Source organism: Pelobates fuscus, chromosome 9 (assembly GCF_036172605.1).
Source record: "Pelobates fuscus isolate aPelFus1 chromosome 9, aPelFus1.pri, whole genome shotgun sequence".
In the NCBI taxonomy this organism is placed as follows: domain Eukaryota; kingdom Metazoa; phylum Chordata; class Amphibia; order Anura; family Pelobatidae; genus Pelobates; species Pelobates fuscus.
In genome coordinates, this window is record NC_086325.1 from 103,840,890 (window position 1) to 103,864,761 (window position 23,872).

The 23,872-nt window shown below is 40.1% G+C and overlaps 1 protein-coding gene across 3 annotated transcripts; it reads left to right on the plus strand.

Annotated features, from left to right (window-relative positions):
* The first annotated feature begins 137 nt into the window (after positions 1–137).
* LOC134572934 (uncharacterized) lies at positions 138–14,476 on the plus strand. 3 transcript variants are annotated; one of them, XM_063432253.1, is made up of 8 exons: positions 138–205; positions 1,170–5,227; positions 7,176–7,344; positions 8,847–8,951; positions 10,019–10,330; positions 10,419–10,462; positions 13,047–13,116; positions 13,930–14,476. In XM_063432253.1, exons 2-8 carry the CDS (start codon positions 1,262–1,264, stop codon positions 14,004–14,006), a joined length of 4,743 nt encoding a protein of 1,580 aa, XP_063288323.1. In that variant the 5' UTR covers positions 138–205; positions 1,170–1,261; the 3' UTR covers positions 14,007–14,476. The 3 variants fall into 3 exon arrangements, with proteins under 3 accessions (XP_063288323.1, XP_063288325.1, XP_063288324.1); XM_063432255.1 differs by lacking the exon at positions 138–205 and adding an exon at positions 718–771; XM_063432254.1 differs by lacking the exon at positions 138–205 and adding an exon at positions 1,019–1,088.
* Positions 14,477–23,872: the final 9,396 nt, after the last annotated feature.

Below are 23,872 nucleotides of genomic sequence, written 5' to 3' on the forward strand. Positions count from 1 at the left end.
CTTCGGCATCAGTTCCCAGTGAAAACCACGTGACCGGGCCAGGCGTTTGGCGAATATGATTGGACGGGAGGTTGTGACGTGCCGCCAGCCGACCAATAGCATGTTGGGAGCGCTTTTCGAAGTAGCACTGGACAGATCGTTGGTGAGGTGATCTTGGAGGATCGGTGTCCGCATCACGCCGGCGGCTCAGACAGCGTCACTCCGGGTCAGTATGCCGTGTCTGCGAAACGGTATATATATATTATTGTGCTGTCTGCATTGCATGGTCACGTGTTACATGTACCTCTGGCTCTTATAGGGTTAACACAGGAATGTCACTGTCCCCTGAGGGTAGGGGCCCCTAGGACAGACAGACAGACCCTGGAGATAATATTACTGGGAAATGGGGTTAGAGGGGTGTAGTCACTATGGAGGGCCCAGCCTGTTATTGTTTGTTTAGCTCCAGAGTTTTACTTAGAGAAACACTCCAAGCACCATAACCATGGCCCCGCCCCCGTGCATTTATTTTTTTAAGTGAAAAGATACGCTTTTCAAACTTAAAGCAGTTGCTGAATTTTTTTAGCGGTCTGGATTGTCCCTTTTTAGTTTAGGAGAACTGTTAGAAGCTCCTAGGCAGGATATTCTGGCTGCTGGGAGGAGGCTTTGGATTGATGCTGGCGGGACCTTGGGTTAGAAGTCAAACTGTTATAAAACTTAGATTACTGATGGGCGGGGAAGGGGTGCTCCTGGCATAATAGGCATATTTTAGTGTTTGGAATGTTCCTTTAAGAGGTTTGTTAATTTGTAATTAGTTTTTTTATGTTTCCTATAGTATCTCAAAGCCCAGTTGTCGAATGAGAAGAATACAACTTCCTACATTGGAATTAGATTTTTTTTGTGTGTGTAGCTGGATTGCCAAGATCTACATTTGCGCTTTTTTTTTTTTTTTTTTTTGGTGGGGGAAGGGTTGTTGTGTGTCGTTGTTGTACAATATCAAAAACAAAACCATGTTTTTTCCAACAAATACAAGGCTTGGAACAAAAGCCAATTTTGGAATATATTAACAAAAACTTGTAAGATCAACTGCTCATTGCACTGCAAAAAATACAGTACGGTGGATTTTAAGCTGATAAATATTTTAGGAAGGCCTCCTAGCTTTCATACTTTGATGTTTATTTTTTTTCTTCTAGGTTGAAGAACCAAAGGGAAATTAAACCTGGAGAAACTTACTCGGATAAAACACAAGGTCCCAGTTGGCAAAGACCATTTTCATTTGGATCAGATGCATGATGTAGTGTTAAAAGACACCAGCAATCTACCAAAGCTGCATGCTGAGCAGCCTCTTTCCACAGGAAAGAAAGCATGTAAAAAGAGGATAAGTGACCCAACCTGCTCCGCCTCATCTGTAGCCAGGAAATCCAGTGGACTAAAAGAGAAACTAGGAAAACAGACTAATAGTTATTTTTCAGATTTTGGTGGGAAATTAATGATGGATCTCAGCTCAAAAGAGGATGGCTTTAAAGAAAATGAGAACTATCCGCATATCATAAAAAAGGAAATGGAGTCCAAAACTAGACTTTCATCCTCTGTAGAGGTGGGCACTTTTTCTGTGCCTTTCGTAACTGAAGAAGGCAATACCCTTTCTAAACTGAGAGAAATCTCTAAATCAGCACAAGCTTACTTCACAGACAATGCTACATCAAGTTCAGTACTTGAGTCTTCTGAAGGTATGTCGAGCAACAATCTGAAATATTTTAGTACTCCAATGGCATCAAGAGGTCAGCGAAAGAAAAAGCTAACACCAGTCATGGAAGTAGAGTTAGAGTCCAGTGAGCATTTGAGTCCAGAAAGGACATATAGGATGGATAAGCTACATAACAATATCAAGTTTGACACTGTGATAAGTGACAGCCCAGTACAGCCGCCATTGTACAGAAGTTTCTTTGCAACAGAGTGCCAGGAAATTGTCAATCAGCTAGAAGGTACAGAAACTGATCGAAAAAGTCCAGGTAAAAGAAAGCTAGATGAACTTGATGTTTCCACAATTGATGCAGAGCCTCCACCTTATGATTCTACACCAATGAAATCTATGTTGGCTTGTGAAGTAGCTAATATGATCTCTTCCCTAGAAAGCAGCCCAAACAGGTGTGGAGAGTCTATGTTTGGTGAAAGCCTTTTGGATCTGGAAAAAGTAGACATGCAGCTCCATCATTTTACTTTGAAGGAGGACTTAAAGTATGGCCACAGTGGTAATATTTGGGAAGACTGTACTGCTGATGGAATGTTTGATCTTGATGATGAAGATGTTAAGGTTTGTAATAAGAAGAGACAGAAACTGGAGCATGTAGGTGAGGATAACTATCAAACTTTGCACTTCCCCAGTCCTAAAATAAACCCTGTTGAATTTAACCAGATATGTGAAGCACCAGTGTATAAAAAAGGCAAAGAGTCTGAGGAAAATATAAAGATGGTCACGTTTCCAAGCAATTTCTTAGCAGACAAAGTACATTCTGAGACCAGGAGTATGACGTTGAAATTGGAAAGTCCACAAAAAATATTTCCTGAGAAGAATACTTGCACCTCATCCAAAGCAGTGATGCTTCTTCAGACATCTTGTGAGACCAAACTAATGTGTGTTGGTCCTGCTGCAGCTAATACAACTAAAGTGATGGAATCTCCTAAATCCACTATAGATACCACCAAAGACCTATCATCAATGCAAGAAGAGGTGACTGCAGCTTTTTCAACAACTGATGCTGATCCTAAACCATCTGATATCTTCCACAACACTACAGACATAACTGAACTAACTGGTGCTGCCAACCTCACCCACATTATTGAATGTGTGCCCAGTCCATCTGCTGGTCTGATGAAGGACAATGTATTACAGCATGTGGACAGTGCCATTTACACTCAACTTAAGTCTGCCAACTTAACGCACGACATGGCAGAAATGCACTGTGCAATCACTACAGCCAACACCACTTTGATGGTTGACTGTGTGACAAACACATCTGCCATTGTGACACAAGATATTGCATCTGTCGACAATGAAGTCACTGCAGAAGACAGATGTCAGACAGTTAAAGCTGCACTCAGGGTTTCTCCTAACGTTACTCAGGAGATTGAAACACTGAGCTGTGAGATTGCAGCAGCCACCAGCACACATGTGATTGAGTCTATGCTTGGAGATTCTATAAATACTACACATGAGATTATTCCAGTGCATTCTGCGTTTGCAGCCAACACCACACAGTTAAATGAAGAAGTGCCTAAATCCTACTGCAATAGCACACAGGACATTATACGATCACCTGCTGAACAATCAATTGCCAATGCCACGCTAGACATTCTGTTGATGCAAAATGAGGTCACGACAGCAAGCCCCTATCTAGTGAATGCTGCAATTCAAATAATGCCGGTGCTTTCTGAGCATTCTTTAGCCAATACCACTCAGGTTATTGAAGATGCAGCAAAATTGTCTGCCAGTAGTATGCAGAATGTTGTGTGTGGCCATGAGGCAAATTCTGCTGCTAGTACCACTCAGGACATTGCATTAGTGCATGAGGAAATGTCTGCTGCTAGTACCACTCAGGTCATTGCATTAGTGCATGAAGAAATGTCTGCTGCTAGTACCACTCAGGACATTGCATTAGTGCATGAGGAAATGTCTGTTGCTAGTACCACTCAGGACATTGCATTAGTGCATGAGGAAATGTCTGTTGCTAGTACCACTCAGGACATTGCATTAGTGCATGAGGAAATGTCTGTTGCTAGTACCACTCAGGACATTGCATTAGTGCATGAGGAAATGTCTGTTGCTAGTACCACTCAGGACATTGCATTAGTACATGAGGAAATGTCTGTTGCTAGTACCACCCAAGATATTGTGTTGGAGCATGAGGGAAATTCTGCTGCCGTTACCACTCCTGGTATTGCACTAGTGCAAAAGAGCAATGCAGCTGCCTCTACAACCAGGGGTAACGCATTAGTACACAGTGAAAATTCTACTCCCTCAACCACACAGAATACTGCATTACTGGTTAATAAAGACTCTACTGCCCAAAATACTGAATTAGTGTGTGAGGGAAAAGCTGCTGCAATTACCACCCATGGCGTTGCATTACTGGATGAAAAAAACTCTGCCTGTACTGCACTGGATGTTCTAGCAGCACCTGAGAGAAACTATTCTTCCGAAGCCACCAAGGACATTGTAGCTGAAGGGGTTCAGTCTCTTTTACCTTTAAAGGAAGTGAGTCCAATTGCCCAAGAAATTACTTCAATCACAGAAAATGCTATTGTCTATCCAGTGCAAACCACAGAATTCATTGTTGACTCTACAGTCCCCACAAATGATGGTTATTTAACTGGTACAACGGACCACACGCTAAAGGTGCCACCAGACCAGTCACTTGGGATTTGTAACGCGCAGATGCCTGTGGAAAACCAGTTGCAGACAAACACTTTAACAGAGTGTATGGGAGAAATCTGTACAGGTCAGGCTGCAGTTGCAGATGAAAAACTTATAGAAGCAGATGAAACATGCAGTAAGACGCGTGCTGTGTCTTGTTCTGCTAATATCATAAGCATTGCTAGTGAGAAAGAACTCATGAGTGAACCTATAACATGTGATATCCAGGAGGCAGAAAATGCCCATGACGAAAGTGTTTTTTCTGTTGGTTCACTCTCTTTTGTGACGTCTACACCTGTTCCAGGGTTAACCAATTTTCATTTCAAGAATCCATGCAAAGACTCTGTACCGCATGAACCCAACCTATCCTTCTGCTCAGTTGCAGATGAGCCAACAGATAAGGCCCATGTGCCACAAAAGATACCAACACAGCAAGATTCACTTGGAATACAGTCCACAGCTGAGAATACCCACGTAAAAAAAGATGTTCCCAGAGGTACTCTGCTTTTCCGTGGAACCCAAAGAAATCTCTCTCAAAAGGAAGAATCATCTAAGCTACAGCAACCAATGTCTGGTATCCCTTCTGCACGGCGCTCTCTAGCACTGAACACTGGTCCTTTAACCCAGAAATTAACAAAAGAGACAGTTGTCCTTCAGAATCTCCCAAAAGCTCAAGCAATCCATGCAAGAGGGGGTTTGAGACCACCACTAAACCGAAATAGTTTACTTCGTCCCAGCATTGGAAACCATAAGCAAGACATAGGTCTAAGCACTTCCAATATCCTACAGAACAAGGCTTCAGGAAGTCGTCTAAAGACTACGACAGCTACCCCAAAGGTATGCAAAATCCAATCCAGGGCTAGGCAACTTATGGCACTCCAGATGTGGATTACATCTATAATGCTCTTACTAGGGATCGACCGATTATCGGTATGGCCGATTTTATTATCGGCTGATATTCGGTATTTTCGGCAATATTGGTATCGGCCTATAGAGAAGCTGATAATATATGCCAGGACGGCCGGGCCCATGACAAGCTCCGCGGTCCTGGAGGGCCCGCAGCAAGCTCTTACTTACCTTCCCTTCAGCTCCCCTGTGTAAATCTCGCGAGTCCTGCGGCCGTCAGAGCGGTGCAAGGGGTTACCATGGCAACGCTCCGCGCGGCACACAGGCCGCGAGATTTAGACAAGGGAGCTGCTGGGGAGGTAAGTAAGAGCTTGCTGCGGGTCCCCAATGCACAGTCCATGCCACTGGACCACCAGGGAATGCCATATCCCCCCTCCCTGGCCAAGTAAGAAGCAGGGAGTGGGGACTAAAAAAAAAGTTAAAATAAAAAATGCTCCCCCCCGCCCCCCCATTTTACACAAATTACATGCCTACAGAAAAACACATACACACACTCCGCATTCATTATATACACACTGCACACACTCACTGCATTCACTTTACACTCACTGCATTTACTTTACACACACTACACAAACACACACTGAATTCATTATATACACACTCACTGCATTCACTTTACCCTCACCACTTTACACTCACTGCATTCATTTTGCACACACTGCATTCACTTTAAACACTACACAAACACTCGCTGCATTCATTATATACACACTGCATTCTATATACACACTGCACACTCTGCATTCTATATACACACACTCACTGCATTCATTATATACACACTACATTCACTATACACACTGCACGCACACACTGCATTCACTATACACACACTGCACGCACACACTGCATTCACTATACACACTGCACGCACACACTGCATTCACTATACACACACTGCACGCACACACTGCATTCACTATACACACTGCACGCACACACTGCATTCACTATACACACACTGCACGCACACACTGCATTCACTATACACACACTGCACGCACACACTGCATTCACTATACACACACTGCACGCACACACTGCATTCACTATACACACACTGCACGCACACACTGCATTCACTATACACACTGCGCGCACACACTGCATTCACTATACACACTGCACGCACACACTGCATTCACTATACACACTACACACACTCACAGCTTCCCTGTCTAAACACACTGCATCCACTACACATGGCATGTATATTTTGTGCATTTAACTTTTAGAATTAGTTTTTTTTCAAAATGGTAAATGTACAGAATATCGGTAAGTTATCGGCTATCTGCCTGAAAGTTCAGAGTATCGATATTGGCTCTAAAAAAATCAATATTGGTCGGTACCTAGCTCTTACAGACATAATGCTGGCAAAGCAGCAGGGGAGATGGTCTACAACATCTGGAGTCCCAAAGGTTACCTATCCCTAACCTTGATGGCTGTCAGGTACAAATGAAATTTCAGAACTTTGGATTCTAGGGCAGAAATAAATCATTGTGCTTTAATGTATTATTTCTCAATACATACATGTCTTTTGCTGCATCACTATTTTATGCATTTAATACCTGAAAAATGTATTAGTAAAAATAGAGTAGGATATTTTCACAATTCACTGCAAAAAAAAAAAGTTGCAATAATGTTTTATTTTTGAGTTGCATCTTTTAGCTCTGCAAACCAGAGTAGGAAACTGCAGTTCAAAAAAAGGCTCAGCAGGAAGCACCAGTATATTTATTTTGGTGGTAGCTGTTCTTTTGTGGATTTTGGAGTTGCATGTCTACGTATACTGTGTAATATTCAATCTGTATTTCTGCTTTGATAATGTCTTTGCTAGTGTTTTCGTGTTGTTTTTATTATCTTTTTCTCTGCTGTGCAGATGAAATATAATACAACAAATTCCTTGCTTAATGTTCCCTCGTCGGCCAGACCTCCTTCTCGAATTGGCAGTGGTCAGCTTCCTGTGGGTGGGCAAAGCAACAGTACCAGTATACCACAATCTACAAGTGGCACTATGAGTTCTACTGTACAGACACCTGCACCTACTGGTGAGAAATTGCCTATGCCAAACCCTGTAGACTTAATGTACAATTGTAATGTATAAAAATGTTTTTTTTTTTTGTTTGTTTTTTTTTATATATGATTCTCTTCTTCTAGTAAACACTCACAGCCAGTACTGTATTGTTACCAACTGAAGAAACACAATGTATGATGTTACATATAGATCCATGGGTCTTACTTTTTATAAAAGTACAACCATGACTTTTGTTCAAATGGAAGACAGTTAATCTCTGTTTAAGCAGCAGATTTAAATGGGTGAATAGCTGAGCATCCTAGTAGTTGGAATACTGAGGGATATTATAGCGGCAGAAACAGCAAAACTAAAGAAATAAATGCATTCCCCTTTTACTTTAGCAGATTTCGTAATATACAAAAACCTATTGGTTGCTTTTTCAATATGGCTACGGTGTGCATGCTATTATAGAATACGCTAAGCACCAAAATAAGTTTAGCTTAAAGGACCACTATAGTCACCAGGTTTAACCCCTGCAGCTGTAAACGTAGCAGTTTCATAGAAACTGCTATGTTTACATTGCAGGGTTAATCCAGTCTCTAGTGGCTGTCTTCTTGACAGCCGCTAGAGGTGCTTCCGCGATGCTCAATGCGAAAACCGCATTGAGCACACAGAACGTTCATAGGAAAGCATTGAGTAATGCTTGCCTATGGGCGATTTGAATGCGCACACGGCTCTGGCTGCGCATTCGACTCCACTCGGGAGCTGACATCGGAGGGGTGGGAGGGGGGGGCGGAAGGGTCACCAGCGCCGAGGGAGCCTGGCACTTTAAGGCAAATGGCTGAAGGGGGTTTAACCCTGAGGGTGGGGGGAACCTAAGGACTATATAGTAAAGGACCACTATAGTTTTCCTGGCACTATAGTGGTCCTTTAATGCAGCTATTTTGGTGTATAGATATTGCCCTTGCCATGCCACTACTCTGTATCACTGAGACTGTAGAGCCATGATTTATACATCAAATCACTCCATTAAGCTACAGTTGTTTTGGTACTTAGAGAGTCAGTCTAAGCATCATAAACACTTTGCATTATTGTAAAAACATGGTTCTTAGAGCACTCTAACTCACACTCTAATTTCTGATAATTTATTACTGTATATGAGAGCCTTTCTGTGGACTGTGCATGTGCAGGCCACGACTGCTGATTAAAACACAGCCTGGTTCACTAACTGGTTAACCAGGCTTTGTACAAACTGATAACCGCCACTATGTGACTGCCATGAGTTTGAGTAGGCCAATAATCCTGTGATGATGATTGGAACAGATCTTTATATGATATGATTAACTCCAGCTTGATTGGAGCACCCTATGATGGTGGAGAGCAGCAGTACAGAAAGGGGCACATTAAAAGCGGAGTTTAATAAAAACTTTTTTTAATGAAAATAAATTGTATTGTACCTGGTAACAAAAACAAAACAAAACTTTTGATCTGTGCCCTTACCCAGTCTTCATCGCATCACCCTCTTGTTTTCTGCAGCACCACGAGCATCTGGGATTCTCAGGCCAGGACTTTCATCTTTGCGTCCACCCATCCCCTTACAATCACTGAAATCACCCTCTAAAATGAAGTCTAACCTCCCAGGTGAGCGACAATAGGTAAAGTATACTATGTTTACAAAAAATGCTAGTTACACTGCATACCCAATAGTAGAGTTAATGAAGAATGGCTAAATGGATATTTAAGGCACACTCAAACACTGTAACATGTGTTTTTTTTTTTTCTGAAGGTTATGGTGCACAGAGCTACCTTGACCTGGTATTCCTTGTCCTTGTTATTTTTATAATTGCAGTGGTATATCAGAATAATTTCAACAATAACCTCTGCTATTCACATGCATCACTTCAACCTGCTTATAGTTGTAGTCATAACTATAATGCCACAAAAAAATAAATATGAATACAGCTTATCAATAAACTGGAATTGTTTCATCTCTACAATTGGTTATAAATGGTTATTCTGAAGTATTTCCTTAACTACTCTTTCCTGATTCTTCACCTCTGCCATTTCAGCTCAATAGGAGTATTGGGAGAGGCCTTTGATTCCTCCTCCCTATTATACTATACAAAAAAGAACAGAATAAGCCCTATGTTATCTTGGTTGCTAAGTGACAAGGGGTGAAGAATTAAAGTCCTTCTTTTAATTAATTTTTTTAAATGTACCGTTTTGTAATATTTTTAAAACTTGTTTAGAGTTTGAAAAATTATGGTTCGAAATTAGTTTCCTTTGAATAACGTCAAAAAAGACAAGCAACAGTTTTGCACACAGGACATATATGTGCTCATCTAGAGAGTCTTAATTTAAATTATCAAGAGAGGTACTTCCTTTAAGATGAGCATTTCAGAAGATGACATGCCCACTTCAAGGGTACTTCAGAAATGTAGCTGCTGATGGCCTCTCTTAGCAAAGAACACTTGGGAACACTTTGCACTTTGGGGGACGAGTTGCTTTTATTTATTGCGCTATATGGTCTCATTACAAAGGATTTTTTTTTTTTTTTTACTGTAGATTCCCATTACAATAAAGCGTTAAAGGGAAAGATTTGGAGATTCATACATGTACTATCCTGCTTTTTAGCGTTTCCTTTTAATTTTAGAGTTAAAATATCCTCCTGGCTTGCAGGATCTCTAAGTGTCCATAATGTGTTTCAGGTTTACCAGTAAAGAAATTTCAAAGGGAGCTGCCAAAATTTGCATCTGCTGGGGCTCGAAATAATTCTCTTACGTCAAAAGTTGAAAGCGGCTTGGCTCCAAGGACTGCTCCAAAAAAGATGTTCGTGGCATCCCTGAAACCATGCAATGAGCCAGTCATCTCTGAAGTAACTGGAGCACAGTCCACAAATATCAAGCAGGCCGAGAAATCTGTTACAGAGTCCAGTGACAAACTGCATGCATCTAATGCCCTGCAAGAAAAAACAAACACAATGTCCGCTGCCTGCTCTGTCATGGCGTCCTCTGTGCCAGGTGCTCTGAACAGTTTTAATGTCTGCACATGCAACATGTTAAAACATTTTTTATATTATTTGATTTCCTTTCTTTTTCCGTTTTGCAGGAGATGCATCTCTGCCTATATCTGAAGATTGTTCCCATTTTCAGGTATGGATATAAATTAATTGTAACGCCCTAAAACAGTGGTTTACTGTACTTAACATTTTTCCCCAATATTTGTTTTTATTAGAATTTTAACACCCTATATAATTAAGTGCTAAAATACTCTCTCTAGTTATTTGCAGAACTACATAAATGTACATAGCGTGGATAAACTTGAATTGGGGAAGAGGTCAAAGAAAAACTATTTTTGTTTTTGTTTGATGTTGGAAATGACTCAAAATAGGGCTAGACTGCTCAGTATGATGGAAGGTATAGTTCAGGAACATTAGTGTGTGTGTATGTATGTATGTCCACACACACACACCAGGTCTATCCATCTTACTGGCTTTCTAATGTTCCTGAACTAGAACTTCCATCATACTGAGCATATATATACTTTTATTTCTGGCACTCACCAGAACAACAAAGATTATATGTAAAAAAATACCCGGATGCGGGGGCGGGGCCTGACCACTGAACACGGATCAGACTTGTCACGTCTGAGCTCCAGCGCCTGGGCTAATCTATTGGAGTCAACTCCGTGCCATCAGCAGCCACCGACCGAAATAGGTGCCCATCCTACTCATGAGCTGTAGGCGAATACGGAGGTACCTGTAACGACTTGAAACGACAACAGAGTAACCTGATTGAGGCCTGAGGCCTATCGAGCTTGAGCTGAGGTGAGACGGCCGATCCCCCAGTTCTCCGACCGGCACCTTGCGGTGGGAGTTATCCCGGTCCCTGCGAGGAACCACGGCTGCGTACCACCAGGCCCAAGCACTCGCCATGCCTCAAAACGTTACCCTGACGGCTCCCTTGAAGATGGCGGATCTCCTACAGCTGCGTGTGCGGGTGGAGACCATGCCGACACAGAAATCAAGTCGGACCACACAATGAAAACAACCTGCACCACACGATGGTCTCTGTCAGGCTGGATGGCCACCCCAGGCAACCAGAAGCACCAGCAGTAAAGCACAAGTGGAGAGATGATGGGCGGGAAAAGAGCGGGCCAATTCTGGGCATTCTACATGATACAAGCTAACAGCCTTATAAGATAGGCCCACTCGGGCTGAAGACCACCAGGGGAATACCCCCCCCGAGCATCGACCACCAGCGCAGAGGATCCGACGCCACAGACGGCGACCCTCCATCAGGATCCAGAGCAGCCCCCAATTAGGGGAGAACGCGGCCTCCACTAGGAACACCCGAGTTCATGGTCCACTGATGCAGGTCTCCAAAACTGCCTGGGGCTTTGGGGAGGACTTGCCTGAACTGCCTCCAATTTTCCTGGTACCCCCAAGCTTGCCGCCGGGGCATTGGCTGACTCTGGACTATGTACCTGAAACACAGCTTTACACCTGTGTGCGCTGCCCCTTCGACCAGCACATAAGACTACACGTACGACCTTACACACCAGACATCCTTACAAGTAGCTACATCCAACCGGCACAGTGCCTGATAGACATACGAAAAGACTCTACCTGGCACAAGCACACACAGGCTCTGACCAGCGCCTCCACACCCGATACACCTGCCTCATGACCTGTCTTGGGGGGGGGGGAAATAGAGGACTGTTCCCGCATGGTCCCTCACACATTAACCCCTTAAGGACCAAACTTCTGGAATAAAAGGGAATCATGACATGTCACACATGTCATGTGTCATTAAGGGGTTAAGCGTTGACACCTGTGGTAGCCCACGTACCCACCCACCAACAACCCGACCATAAGCAAGTCTAGTTAAATCTTGACATCTTTTGATAAGCATATGTACATAACATAGTTCTACATGTCATTGTCTAGCAGTCTATAAACTCATGGTTTATATCTACAAAATCCACATGTTTTCTCTATGCATTATTCGTGTATGCCACACTTGTTATCTTTATAGTTCTCAGACTTGCACAACGATCTGTGATACACCTATACAGACCTACGAGTATGTCCATGCATTTTTCTTAATCTTGAACCACTAAACTTTAAAATGTGCATGTTCTACTCATACCATACTTAAGTAATGCTTTGTTCTTATGACCGCGCTTGTGAATGCTGTTGTGGCAATGCAAGCACTGCTGTACCACTTTGCACACTATAACACAAGTCAATAGAATGGCTGCTCTCCAGACTTAAAACTTCTACATTTTATTTAAGCAATTAAAAGAACGACCAAAGTTTCAGTTTCTTCAGGATGGAAAAATACAATGTATGTATTTTTATATAAGCTTGTATAATCTTTATGAAACAACATACTGACTTTGTTGGAATCTCATTGAAATGAGATTATTCACTAAACTTCAAATTTTCACATATTAAATCGAAATAGAAAAAATGAGTCAAAAGTAGCTAATCTGGAAAACGTCACCAAATCAGCGATAGTCATTGTCTTAGCCTTTGGGGGTTTTTTTTTGTTCGTGTTTAATTTGTTAGAATTTGGAGTTTAGTGAATAACATGTAAATATTTATAAAATACCTCAAAATGTCAGAGCTGCTTTCATGACCAAGGTGAACAGGAGTTGTGTAGTGTTCTCTTCCCTAAATCAAGGATATGTATTTGACAATTAACAAGCTTTGTTTACATTTTTTCTGTTCAGGCATGCCCTTGCTGCAGCATAAAATACCAGCGCCTACTGCAGGAGTTGAAGGAGCTAAAAAGTTATGTTGGTGAGAACCCTTCCTAGTGTTGAAATTGCTCTCTGTTTGTGATTGGCTATTTATGAAATTTGCTTTTGTGGTTCAACTGAATGGCAATCACTGCCTGAAACCGTCAAATATTAAGCAATAGGCTATTTTCTTCCATTAAGGCCATCCTGACCTTTTATCTTGCATTGTCTACAAAATGAGACTGATGGTTATTTCACTAAAATGTAAATTATCTAGGAATTCCAAGTACATTTTTAGACCAAAATAGTGGAACTGAAAACATAGCTGACTTAGAGATTTTATTTCCAATTATTGTGATTTATACCTAAGAGAAAATGTCAGTGTATCCTGTTTGAAATATTTATTTTAATTCAACCAGGAATTCAAACCAGAAATATGCATATCATCCACCTACAGTTGTGTTATTGAGTGTAGGGTGCTTTCTGTAAAATTGTCTAAAAACACTGAGAGGGTGTTTCATATCAGATTTGCAATTCTGTAGAAACTGCAGTGTTTATATTGCAGCTCTAAGTCTGCACTCAGAGGGCCACTAGAGGGCTTCCTGAATTAAAACTGACCTTTTTCCCATAGGAAAGCATTGAGGGACATCGGCGCTGGGATAAAGTAAGTAAAGTTGTGTTTTTTTTTTTTTTAACACTTTATTTACCGGGATGTGGGGGGGGGGGCGAAGAAGGGGGGAATAGCATGCTGCACAAATTGGTTTACATGACCTGCCAGGGACCATATTCACAGGAGTTATTACAAGGTTAAAATTTTATTTTCTGTCGTTCCGAATTGTGATAAATGCAATAATTTTTTTTTCTCATCTTCTAGAAAAAGTACCACATCCTGAAGCTGCACCTCTGCCTAAATCTTATACAGAGGGCTCTGAAGAGAACAGACCATCATAGTTTAGAGCTGGCAATAATAACTTGAATACCTATTGTATGTTATCGTTATTATTATTATTATTATTATTATTATTTAACTGCCACTTTGCCTTAATCTTGTAGATCATTAATCTATACGTGCCATTCTTTCACACACTTCTCAGGTACTGTGACCCAAGATTGGCAAAACTCATCTTTCCTACACCATATATACAATGCAAATCCCACGCAGTATAGAGCAATCTGCACAAACCTTGCTATTTTTATAACTGTTTGTGTGTGTGTAATCTAAGGTGTATCAAACTGTAGTCCTCAAGCTGTTCAACAACAGTCATACGTTTTTCTGTTGGCCTACAGCTATGGCAGAGAATTATGGGAGTTGTGGTTCACCATCAACAGAAGGGGTCTGTGCAATTCTGATATATATGCTATTATATGTATGTTATCATTGTATTATACGTGTGAATAATAAACACTTGCATTTTTTTTCCCTATGTAAACCTGTATGTGTTTTTTTTTTTTCCTTATTTTCCTGGCTGATAATGGCAGTACCACTAGGTTTGTATCCTCTTGTTGGACAAGCCGACTGTAAATAAGTAAAGATTGTTAAAAATGTTTTAAATAGTTCCTCCTACTTCCCCATTAAAACCTTGAACTTGCCCCAGGACCGTCATTCATTCTTGTCCCATTCGGGACTGACACGTTGACTGTACTGGGAGTCTGGTGAGATGCACAGGTTGCTGTCTGGGGGATCTTGCGATAGCTCCCTGGGAGGTGAGCTGAGTGCCCCGCTCTGTGTCCTGCTTACAGAGCTGTCGGAGAGTATGCCGTCCGGAGACCAATGCTGCGTAAGAGGCGGTCCCAGGTGGTCCGCCAATTGGATTGCAAGCTTGCGTGCGGCGGAACGCATGCCTGGGCGGCCAGGTGTTCCACCGTAAATCCAAATGCGCTACTGCGCATGTGCGATTCGGAACTTTAATTTTTGTCGATCAATTCAAAAATTGGTACCTATTTATACCGTGCACACCCTCAAGGCAAGCATGAAGTTGTCTGGAGAGGGGATACTGTGTCACCCCCACACCATTCAGATGTCTTTTTAAGGCAAGATTTATTATATATTTTCTTTAACCCCTTAAGGACACATGACATGTCATGATTCCCTTTTATTTCAGAAGTTTGGTCCTTAACCCGTTAACGCCGTTACGGCGTTCCATGCCGTCCCCATTATAATGGGCTTTAAAGCCGTTGCGGCGGCATGGAACGCCGTAACGGCTTTGAGCCCCAGGAGGTAAGTTATACTTACCTCCGCCGCGATCCTCTTCTGGGGGGCTGCCTGACAGCCCAGGCAGCCCTCCCACGGCAAATGAGGCCCCCGGGGGCCATGTGATCGCTCTCAAAGAGCGATCACATGGCCCCCTATAGCTGGCTATGGATCTGCCTGCAGGGGGACTGTCTAAAATATCAGACAGTCCCCCTGCTGGTAAGAAAGTATAAAAAAAGAAATTAAACATGTTAAAAAATAAATTGAAAATATTTTTATATATATATATAATATGTATATATATTATATATATAATATATATACATATTATATATATGTAACGTCATACAAAGTGTATTTTAATATTAATATAAGTATATATATTAGCATTAAAATACACTTAGAATGATGTTACATATATATAATATGTATATATATTATATATATAATAGATGTACATATATATATTATATATATATATACGTATAATTAAAATAATAAATAAATAAAATAATAAAATAAATAAATAAAATATTGAAACAAAATTTAATATAAATTATATATTCATATGTAATTTCATTCTAACTGTATTTTGTTATTAATATATATATATTGGTAACAAAATACACTTAGAATGGCATTCTATATATATCTATCTATATATAAAATACAAATAACCGCAAATATATATATATAGATAAATACATATAATTACATAAAAAATTACATTAGTATACACGTAGCATTTAAATACATATATATGTATATATATTAAAATTCTACATGTATATTTAAATAATCTTTTAACATAATTATGTGATTTGATTAATTAAAATTTGATTGACATGCCTGACAACACAGGGAGAAAGTGCAGAGAATTTAATTTGCAAGCACTATATTTGACCCTGTAATACTCCACGACACCATAAAACCTGTACATAGGGGGTACTGTTTTACTCGGGAGACTTCGCTGAACTCAAATATTAGTGTTTCAAACTGGTAAATTGTATTACAACGATGATATTTTAAGCAAAAGTGACGTTTTTTGCATTTTTTACAAACAAACGGCACTTTTATGGACTATATTATTGTTGTAATATGTTTTACCGTTTTAAAACACTAATATTTGTGTTTAGTGAAGTCTCCCGAGAATAACAGTACCCCCCATGTACAGGTTTTATGGTGTTTTGGAAAGTTAGAGAGTCACATATAAGGCTTGCGTTTCATTTTTTTCACATTGAAATTTGCTAGATTGGTTATGTTGCCTTTGAGAGCGTATGGTAGCCCAGGAATGAGAATTACCCCCATGATGGCATACCATTTGCAAAAGTAGACAACCCGAGGTATTGCAAGTGGGGTATGTCCAGTCTTTCTTAGTAGCCACTTAGTCACAAACACTGGCCAAATATTCGTTTTTTGCTTTTTTCACACAAAAACAAATATGAACGCTAACTTTGGCCAGTGTTTGTGACTAAGTGGCTACTAACAAAGACTAAACATACCCCACTTTCAATACCTTGGCTTGTCTACTTTTTCAAATGGTATGCCATTATGGGGGTAATTCTCATTCCTGGGCTACCACACCGTCTCAAAGGTAACATTACTAATCTGGCAAATTTCAATTTGAAAATGGAACGTTCTATATTTGACCCTGTAACTCTCCAAAACAACATAAAACCTGTTAATGGGGGGTGCTGTTGTACTCGTGAGACATCGCTGATTACAAATATGTGCATTTTGTTGCAGTAAAACCTAACAGTATTATGACATTTACAGCTAAAATGTGAGGCGGAACTACACATTATTAAAAAATAAATACATTTCTCACAGTTTTTTTTATTTTATTCATAATAAATTATATTCCATATATGAATAGTTAATGGTAAATTAAAGCCCTGTTTCTCCTGAACAAAATGATATATAATAAGTGTGGGTGCATATAATATGAAAGAGGGGAACTACGGGTGAACAGACATATAGCGCAAATTCCAGTTTTTGTTTACGTTTTGTTTTGATCAGAACGTGCACTATTGACTCCGTCCTTAAGGGGTTAAAGGCATCTGTTTGTTTTCTCTTCTGGATTGGTAAATTTTAAAAATTATGTTTTTTTATTGCAGATGTCTAGCCCATCATCTCCTAAAGACTTGGACAAGGAGAAAATGTCTGCACCTTGCACCCAAGAAGGCTACATTTAAATTGAAACAGAACACCTGTTCAGAATGTGCTACTCCATTACCTGATAGATGCAAAAAGATTATGTGCAATAGCTTCGCCTCTAAAAAAAAAAAAAATCTAAACGGCAGGATCTGCTGAAATTTCTTAACTGGTTTCAGGGTAACCTATCAGACTTTTTGAATCTTTTAAAGAATCCGCTAAAATGCATATTCCTTCTCAGGTGAGGCATTTGAAAAAATGTAAGCAAGAAAGATGTCCCTCCGTGTCTGAGTTTTCATCAGGAGAATGCTCTGACACTACATGCTCATCAAAATCAAGTGGGGTGTCTAGTGTGGAAGAAGATTTTCCTGCAGAACACCTAAAAAGATTCCTTAACCCCTTAAGGACCAAACTTCTGGAATAAAAGGGAATCATGACGTGTCACACACGTCATGTGTCCTTAAGGGGTTAAAGAGGTAACGGTGGTTTTATCAGAGGAGGATTGGTTTCCCAATAGACCCGAGGTTATTAGAATTTGTTTATAGAGAATGGAAGAATCCTGAGAAAAGGACTTTCATTTCCAAACATTTTAAGGAGCTTATCAGACTACAAGAAGGTTTAAGTTGGGAAGATCTAACTAAGGTAGATGTGCAAGTGGTACAACTGTCAAAAAAGACCACTCTACCCATCAGTGAGGTATCTGGCCTCAAAAATCCAATGGACAGAACAGCGGAGACATCCTGCAGAAGAATCTTCCAAACAGCAGGATTTCAAAGTAAAGCTGCAAATGCGGGAGTATCTTTTATGAGAGCTCAAAAGGTTTGGCTTCAAGAAGTTGGGAGTTGCCTGATGGAAGGTTCGGAAAAAGAAATTCCTCATCTTTTGCATAACAAAGTTGTCTAATGAATTTATGCAAGATTTTTTGAGGAAGGCCTAAAATTGTCGGCATGTTCAATGCTTCAGTAGCCAGAAGGGCTTTATGGCTGTGTTTTATGGTCCGCTGATACGGCTTTTCAAAGGCTTCTTTATGTGAACTGCCCCTAGAAAGTGTGAAATTGTTTGGTTCCGAACTGGAAGAAATGATTAAAGGAACACTATAGTCACCTAAATTACTTTGGCTAAATAAAGCAGTTTTAGTGTATAGATCATCCCCCTGCAATTTCACTGTTTAATTCACTGTCATTTAAGAGATAAATCACTTTGTTTCTGTTTATGCAGCCCTAGCCACACCTCCCCTGGCTATGATTGACAGAGCCTGCATGAAAAAAAAACTGGTTTCACTTTCAAACAAATGTAATTTACCTTGTATCTCAATCTCTAAATTGAACTTTAATCACATACAGGAGGCTCTTGCAGGGTCTAGCAAGCTATTAACATAGCAGGGGATAAGAAAATCTTAATTAAACAGAACTTGCAATAAAGAAAGCCTAAATAGGGCTCTCTTTACAGGAAGTGTTTATGGAAGGCTGTGCAAGTCACATGCAGGGAGGTGTGACTAGGGTTCATAAACAAATGGATTTAACTCCTAAATGGCAGAGGATTGAGCAGTGAGGCTGCAGGGGCATCTTCTATACACCAAAACTGCTTCATTAAGCTAAAGTTGTTCAGGTGACTATAGTGTCCCCTTAACCCCTTAAGGACCAAACTTCTGGAATAAAAGGGAATCATGACATGTCACACATGTCATGTGTCATTAAGGGGTTAAGCAAATGTCTGACACGAAAAAAGCTTTACCTCAGAAAAATAGATTTACACCACATTATAAAAGATTTCAGTACCAGCCTAGAAGATCTGGGAAGTTTGATGGGAATCGTTTTTTCCAGAGACCAACAAGAGACTACAAGTTTCAAGACACAAACACTAACAAACAAGACAAAAAGAGCTTATGATACCAAAGTTGGTGGTCGATTACAACATTTTTACAAGGCATGGGAAGAATCAACATAATGAAGAATCCTGAAGAAACAGGGCATTCCAGATAAATTGTTTCATACAACTCCACCAGAGCTTCTACGTCTAGTATCTATTTGAGGATTTGGAACATATTAATCCATTGGTGCGTTCGGCATAATTACTTTCATTGCCGTCCCTCTGTCAAGATGATTTTTCAGTTTCTGCAAGAAGGCTTTGAAAACTGACTCAGTGTCTATACTTTAAAGGTTCACACTGCGGCCTTTTGCTACAAGAATTACATGACTGCTGATTAGGCATTTGTTAAGGTCCATTCTTCTACAAAGACCACCTCGGAATTTTTAATTCCCTTCCTGGGATTTATCTGTGAGGCTACAGTCTTTATGTGAAGCTCCATTTGAACCACTTGAAGGTGTATCCTTAAGAATTCTGTCTCTCAAGACGATTTTCCTGGTAGCAATTACCTCAGCTAGGAGAATTGGGGAGATCCAAGCTCTTTCCTCTTCATTGAAATTCACGATTTTCCATCAAGACAAGTTGTACTGCATACTAAGCCTTCTTTTTTTTTTATCAAAAGTTCTTTCAAGAAAATCTCTGAATGAACCTCTGGTGCTTCCATCATTCTGTAGTTCGGGAAGTTCGGATCAAGAATGAAAGTGGCATAACCTAGATGTTCTCAGAGCTCTTCTGATTTACTTATCCCATTCAGAAGGTTTTAGGTCCTCGGATCACCTGTTTATTAAAGGGACACTATAGTCACCTAAACAACTTTAATCTTAATAAAGTTGTTCAGGTGAGAACTATAGCTCCCTGCAGCCTCTCTCATGTAAACACTGTATTTTACATTAGAACCTAGAAACACCTCCAGTGGCAGTCACTCAGACGGCTACCAGAGGGATTTCCGAGTTCAGGGCTGCCTAACTCGCATTCATCACGTTTGACGTTTTCACGCTTGGGTAAATACATCAAACATGATGACAGGAGGCACTGTGAACGCGCCTCCTGTTTCCTGTAGTAATTCGGAGCCTGTCAGCAATCAGGGCAGACCGTGTGGGAAATAACATCTGCACACAGTCAGTTCGCACTGACAGGGTGAAGGCAGGAGGATGCAGAGATCTCCTGACTTCAAACAGTAAGTACACTTATTTTAAAAATTGAGAGTGTAATGGATAGTGTGTGTATGTTTAACAATATTTATTTAAAATTTGTGTCTTTATACAAACACTATATGTAGAGATTTCTCTATATATAGTGTTTGTATTCTCACTTTAAGCTGGAGGGTTACCCTAGGAGGGGGGCGGGCATTGACAGCAAGCTGCCGCTCAGCTTGCGTACGCGCATACAGCAACACGCGCTGTAGAGAGCGTACATTCGATGACGCTCTATGAAGAACACAATTGTTGCAGCGCAAAACCACGCATGTGCACCAGATCGCTATGATGGTTCTTTAAGAGAAGCATCTGATTGAGCCCTGCTACTTCGTCCTGCCAAGGAGCTCGGCACTGAAACGGAGGTAAGTTTATCTGAGAAAAAGGACTGGTTTTTTTTTGTAATGGGAAGTTCATATAAAAGCAAGAAAGAAGGCTAGGGGACCTGCTTTTATATGTTGACTAAAGTTATTCTTTAAATTCCAGGGTAAAAAGAAAGGTATGGGAACATCTAAACACACTCTGGCAAGGTGGTTAACAGACACCATCAAGTTGGCTCATGAATTGAATGATGTTCAAATACCTTGCTCCATTAGAGCACACTGAACCAGAGTCATGTCTACTTCATGGGTGGAAAAATCCAACGCTTCACCTGAAGACATCTGCAAAGCAGCAACATGGTCCTCTTTTCATACCTTCATCAAGCACTATCAGCTAGACATCTTTTCGTCCTCTGAGGCTGCTTTTAGGCGCAAGGTGCTTCAATCTGTAGTTCGCCTTTTAATGTTCCAGGTATCTTGTTGTATCCCACTGGTATTGCCACTATATGCTAGGAAAAACAGAAATCTTACATGCCGTAAATTCTTTTTTTCCTTAATATAGTACGAGTCCCGCCCTCTTTTGATAATAAATTTATATTGAGCATGATCTGGCCTATTGTCTTTTCTTTTAATTTACTGACGGTCCTGGGGTTTTAAATGGGAAGTAGGAGGGACTATTTAAAATAAATGTCTTTACTTATTTACAGTCGGCTTGTCCATCAAGAGGATACAAACCCACTCGTACTGCCATTATTTTAAGGAAAAGAATTTACGGTGAGTCAAAGTTCTGTTTGTTTTTTTTAAAGTGCAGATGTAACATAGATATATTCATAAAAAAACAAAGTAACAGTATGGAAAGGACATATCCATCTATGATCTTACATGTATAGAACAACACTAATAGTTGCAGATATCACAGTAGTGTTGTTATAAAGAAAGACCGTAAACCGCTCTAATCTAGGTTTACAAAATGAGTTAGGAAGCTTCTGTTTGAACAGATCTGTAAAACTGTGGGTTATTACTAGAGACAAATTCCACTGGATAAAATATTTATACCAAAGCAGTACAGCAGATAGGGTACTGTAAGTGTGAAACAGCTCTAGGCTTAGCAAGGAAGTGTCGCAGAGTTTAGGATAGCAAGGAATGGACAAAGGAAATATAAACGTCTTACTGGGCCTTAGAGTGGCCAGACTAAACGTTAGAGTAAAGAGTAGTCGAAATACAAGCTGAGGTCTGGGTAACAGAGACAGCGAAAACGAGAACTAGCCAGAGTCAGGTACACAGTAATAATCAGAAGAGCAAACAAGACAGGCAAGGGTTAACCCCTTAAGGACGAGTGACGGAGAGGTCCGTCACTCAGGGGATTGCGTTAACGCCGAGTGACGGACCTCGTCCGTCACGCGGTAAAATTAACCCCAGATCGTGGGGTTAATGGTGCTCCGGTCTGCCTCTGTATTAGAGGTAGACCGGGAGCACCGGATCGGGCTGTCCCAGTACATGTGCCCGCTCTGACAGCATGTCAGAGCGGGCACATGTGCTCAGTATACTCACCTACTTCCGGGTTCACTGTGAAGTGCAGGGAGACGGATCAGTGCTGATCCTGCCCCCTGGTGAACAAAAAATAAAGTAAAATTAAAATCCCACCCCCCATTACCCATTTTAATAAAAAATTAACCCCTTCCCTGCCAATTGATCACTGACTACAGTGATCAATTGGCAGGGATTACATTTTACTATGATCTGATTTTTTTTTTTTTTTTTTTTTTTTTTTTTTACCCCTGAGGGGTTAAATTTATTTTATTAATTAATTTAAGTATTTTAAAATTATATATTTAGCTAGCTGGTGAGGGTGGAAGTTAGTGGGGAATTGGGGGATTTGGTGTTAGGCTAACTAGGGGTTAACGTTAAAAAAAAGTTTTAAAATAAGCTTTAAAAAGTTACAAATTAAGTTCAAAAAAAGTTTTAATAACGTTTAAGTAAAAAAAAAAAACACCCCCCTTTACCCAGTCCAAATAAAAATTAACCCCTTCCCTGCCAGTCGATCACTGCCTACAGTGATCAAAACAGATCACAGTATTATACTGTGATCTAATTTTTTTTAACCCCTGACGATTAACTTTTATTTATTTTTTAATCCTCAGGGGTTCAATTTATTTAACTCATTTAAATATTGTATAATTATATATTTTTTTCTAGGTGGGGTGAGTGGGAGTTATGGGAAAATGGGGAATTTACGGTTGGTGCTGCTTACTGCTAGTTAGGGGTTAACGGTAAAAAAAAAAGCTTAGAAAAATTTTATATCTGTAAAAAAAAAAAAAGTTTTAAGAAAGTTTCAAAAAATTAATAAGCAAAACAAAAGTTTTAAAAATAGTTTGAAAAAGTAAAAAAAGTTAAAAAAATACATTTAAAAACGCTCATTACCACTACACCTAGAACAAACTAGAGAAAAAATGATCCCACGCTAAGGTTCAAAATATGCCTTTTGAATTACCCCAGGGTGTATTCTTTAACCCCTTAAGGACGGAGGACGGTTCAGGACAGTCATCGGCATTTTTGCGTTGCCGACCGGTGACGGTCCTGAACTGTCCTAACCGTCCAATGTACTTACCCGATCGCCGTCGTTCCCCCGGCGGTGCTCCCGGTGTGGGGAGACTGCCTGCAGCCCAGACAGTCTCCCCATGGCGGTTTAGGACCCCTGTGGCCATGTGATCGCCCAACAGGGCGACCACATGGTCACAATAGCTGTCCTAGTCTCTGCCTGCAGGGAGCAGTCTCCCTGCAACTGTAAAATAAAAAAAAATGTAAAGTGAAAGTTAATAAAAAAAAAAATTATAATTATATATGTGTATATATATGATATCTAGACATATATTATACCTATATAATATGTCTATATATCATATATATAATGTCATGCTAAGTGTATTTTTATATTAATATGTACATATATTAATATAAAAATACACTTATAATTAATTTACACACGTGTATATATATAATATATATAACTATATATATTGTATATATATATTATTATAAAATACGAATAATAAATAATTTACATTAAATTAAAAAAAGTAAAAATAATAATAA